At 34.8% G+C, this 4,319-nt stretch overlaps 1 protein-coding gene across 2 annotated transcripts; it reads left to right on the top strand.

Annotated features, from left to right (window-relative positions):
• The first annotated feature begins 832 nt into the window (after positions 1–832).
• LOC132184357 (protein kinase C-like zinc finger protein) lies at positions 833–3,335 on the top strand. 2 transcript variants are annotated; one of them, XM_059597968.2, is made up of 4 exons: positions 833–916; positions 999–1,155; positions 1,250–1,732; positions 2,555–3,335. In XM_059597968.2, exons 2-4 carry the CDS (start codon positions 1,054–1,056, stop codon positions 3,140–3,142), a joined length of 1,173 nt encoding a protein of 390 aa, XP_059453951.2. In that variant the 5' UTR covers positions 833–916; positions 999–1,053; the 3' UTR covers positions 3,143–3,335. The 2 variants fall into 2 exon arrangements, with proteins under 2 accessions (XP_059453951.2, XP_059453950.2); XM_059597967.2 differs by having other exon boundaries at positions 839–1,155.
• The last annotated feature ends 984 nt before the right edge of the window (positions 3,336–4,319 follow it).

Raw genomic sequence — 4,319 nt, 5'->3', positions numbered from 1 at the left:
ATATTTTCAACGAAAACATAATTTTATAAACATAATCATGCTAGCACCTTTCATAATGAAAATAAAATGTTATGATTCTAAGAACGTCGGCGTGCATGACTGTTCATGCACGCCAAGCTTCTTTTTATTTTATTTTATTTTTATTTTTAATAATTAAAATAATAAAATAATAAAATATTATTATTTTATTATTTTAAAATAATAAATCACCCCGCACGCGGGTGTGATGTTTAGCATCACCCAAAATAAAAATGCATATGACAAGGTTTTTATGAAAACTATGCACTTACACAATTGATTATGCACTACATGCCACGTGCAAATATTTTCATGCCAACGTCATCAGAAATTAATTTACATCATGTCATTTATTTAATTAGGTTGGTATAATTAAGGTTAGATGTTACAGTATGATGTTAAAGGGAAGATTGTTTTTGTTTGTTTGTATCCTTCCAAAATTAATGTTATTTTTAAAATTATTATTGAATTTATAATAAATTATTAAATTTTGATTCAGTGGCATATCAATGGTTATTGTTTTATTTTGGTTTTACTATTTAAAGAACAAAGACGGTATTTAATTTTTTTTAAATTTCTTTTCTTCTTAAGAAATAAGAAGTATTTTCACTCTATAAGTGTAGAAAATAATTTCGTTTCTTTTTTTCTACAATAAGCCGACTGACTTTTGTGCCGCTAAATCATGGTGGGAACAAATCGAGGATGTTTCACTTCGAATGAGACATCCCACAACCACATGCTCAAGACAGAATATGCTTTCGTTTGTTCTATCTTATCCCAACCACATGTGATATAGTTGCATCATAGGCTCAATTTGCAGCCCAAAAAGAAGTTGGCAAACTGTCTGAAGCACCTCCTCCTCCAATTATTCATCAGAGAACAAAGACAAAGAATAAAAGTATAGATTCCAAGTGATCTTTTGTGAGCATTACAAGATGCTTCATTCCATGACTATTAATAATAGATTTCTGTTCTATTAGGGTTGATCAGAAAAGCTTCTTCAAAGAAGAGCAGCAGTTTTTGCTTGTGGTTCCAATGTCAGGGCCTGATTTTGAAGCCAAATGTATCAACAGCAGTGATATTATAACAATCTTAGCAGCAGAAGGGGTTCAGTTCCTTTTATCTGGTGAGGGAAAGGTAATCCAATTCCCCTTTTTTTTTTTTTTTTACTAGAAATTTCAAATCTTAGCAGAAGGGTATATTTTAAATAAATTTTTGGTGTTGAAAATAGGTACCTTTATCAGCTTGTGATGGGAAGACAACTTGCCTGTTCTTCTCAGCAAACTGGTGCAGAGCCTGCAGAAACTCTATCCCCAAACTGGTGGAACTTTATGAAACGCTGAGAAGAAGGAGTGAAAAGATAGAGATTCTGTTGATTTCCTTTGATCAAAACGAAAATGAATTCAGGGAACACTTCAAACACATGCCATGGCTTGCAGTTCCATTTGATGTGAATTTGAATAGAAGACTTAGCAATAGGTACCATGTGAAGCATATGCCATCACTGATTCCTTTGACTTCAGATGATCAAATATCAATAGAAGAGGACTTGATTAGTTTGATTGAGGACTATGGCCCTGAAGCATTTCCTTTCACTAAGAGCAGAAGAGAGGAGTTGAAGGCTTCTGATGCAGAGATGCTTGAAGGAGGAAAATTACAAGATCTTTTGGCACACAATGGACGAGATTATGTCATCTCTAGGGATGGTACAAAGGTGATCTAATTCTCTTCCTTGTATAAGTTGATTAAATTTCCTTGTATGTATAGATTGATTTTATCATGTAATGTTTTCCGCTAATTCTTTGATTGTATTTTTATTTGGCCTTAATCTACTATAAATAGGCCCTTCATGTACACAGTTACAACACACATAAATAGAGTATTCAATTCAAGTTTCTATTCTCTAGTTATTTTGACAGGATATCATAGCCACTTTTTTGAGATATTGTCTAGTCTTAGGAAACCGCCGCCACAGAGTTTTTTCTCAAAATCCGGCGGCTTTTCGACCTGTTTTTGGTATAAGCATTATACCAACAAATTCTACAAGTTCTGATTTACATCGTTACGGTAGCTGATAGTAGCCACGAGCCGCCCAAGTGTTCCTATGTGTGAATCACCCACCGCTGCCACACAGTTTTTCTTACAATTCGGAGGCTTTTCGACCTTGTTTTGGTATAGGCATTATACCAACAAGTTCTATAAGTTCCGATTCACACCATTACGGTTGCCAATAGTTAGTTCAAGTAGCCCCGCACTGCCCAAGTGTTCCTATGTGTGAATCACGCACCGCTGCCGCACAGTTTTTCTTACAATTCGGAGGCTTTACGACCTTTTTTTGGTATAGGCATTATACCAACAAGTTTTACGAGTTCCGATCTACACTATTATGGTTGCCGATAGTCGGTTGACTCGGTTTAGGCAGCCACGTGCCGATGGACTCCACGCACCACTGCCGGCCAGCCACTCTGTATCTGCTACTTTCTCTTGGCATGTTCTTTTCTGTGACGCTGACATGTTTGAGCTGGGCTCTTTGCAGGTGTTGGTATCAGAACTTGTTGGAAAGACCATAGGCCTTTACTTCGGAGCACATTGGTGCCCACCTTGCCATACCTTCGCTGCACAGCTTTTAGAAGCATACAATGATCATCATCAAATGGCTTCCAAAGAGCAAGACTTCGAAATCATCTTCATCTCAACAGATCGAGACCTCAAAGAATTCAATCTGAGCCTGGAAAGCATGCCGTGGCTGGCCATACCATATTCAGACAAAACAAGAAACGACCTTTGCAGGATCTTCAATATCAAAGGGATTCCATCTTTGGTCCTCATTGGGGCAGATGGGAAAATCGTTGGCACAAATGGGAGGGCCATCATCTGCTCGTATGGGGCCAAGGCTTTCCCCTTTACAAAGTCGAAGGTGGGAGAGCTGGAAGCAGCATTGAGAAAGGAAGGAGATGCATTGCCAAGGCAAGTGAAGGATATAAAGCATGAACACTTGCTGAAGCTAGACATGGCCAAAGCATACCAATGTGACTCTTGCAAAGTAAGAGGCAGATTTTGGGCCTTCTCTTGTGATGTATGTGACTATGACCTCCATCCAGCATGTATAGAAGAAGCATCATAAACATTTGTGAGAGGTGTGACCATTAATGGAGTCATATATATATATATATATATAGATTGGCTGCTGCTCATACAATTACGCGGCTTCACTCTTGTAGCTCATTATATATTAATTTAGGGAAAATGTACTTATACTTTAATCCTTTGAACTATCACTCAATTTGCAATTATGTCTCCACACTTCAAAAAGTAATATCAAGGCCTTACATACTACTATCGCGTGTCAAATCATACATTTTTTTGCATTTTTTTTCCTCAAAATACCTTTAAGTTATTAATAAATAAAATTAAAAAATATATAAAATAACCATTTGTAAAAAGAAAATACTTAGGAGGCTAGTATGAAAAAAGCCACCCCTTTTTGATGTGATTCGTTTTTTAATAATTTTAATTTTTTTTCAAATGATTAAATAAATTTAAGAATATTTTGGGGATAAAAATGTAAAATTGTATAATTTAACACGCAATGATAATTTGAAATGTCAAAATATTACTTTTTAAAATTTAAAGGTGTAAGTATGTGAGTAATTCTAGAAGTCCCTCTTGTGTCACTTTTGTGTTCCTCTAAAAATGAGGCGACTTTTAAAATCACTATTTGATTAAAATCCAATAATGATCAATCATAAGCTAATAGTAATTTTAAGAGTCACATCATTCTTAGAAGGACACAAAAATTCTCCACAGTTTTTCTCCATTTTAGTTTAGCTTTCCTTAGGTTTAGATTTATTTTCAATAATTATGTGGAGCTAAATTCTCAACTAAGGTTGAGGATGAAACCCCATCGACGAAGAACGACAACACTTTTATAAGTCAATATTATTATGATTTTATGGGTTTTTAAAGTTTCAATTGTCTTACTTTAATTTATTGAAATTACTTTTGGATATCTATTGTGATTCTTGGATACATGTGATGTTTTAGGAGAATTTCATATAAATGTTTGCTTGGATCTTTTTATTAAAATAAAATTGGATATCTATTTGTTTTTTGTCCAACAGATACAATTAATGATTTGGTTAAATCTGGATATCTTTTGTGATTTCATACAATGGATTGATACATTAGATCTTTTGATTGATTTGTGAAGCATATCAAGACATACATAGGTTTGTATTTGTGAGAACTTAAGATTTTATTGACGAACATGAATGTGTTGTTCCGAATTGGTGGGTGTGGAT

This window comes from Corylus avellana, chromosome 7 (genome assembly GCF_965113065.1).
Source record: "Corylus avellana chromosome 7, dhCorAvel1.hap1.2, whole genome shotgun sequence".
Classification (NCBI taxonomy): domain Eukaryota; kingdom Viridiplantae; phylum Streptophyta; class Magnoliopsida; order Fagales; family Betulaceae; genus Corylus; species Corylus avellana.
This window is presented reverse-complemented; position numbering and strand designations above follow the sequence as displayed.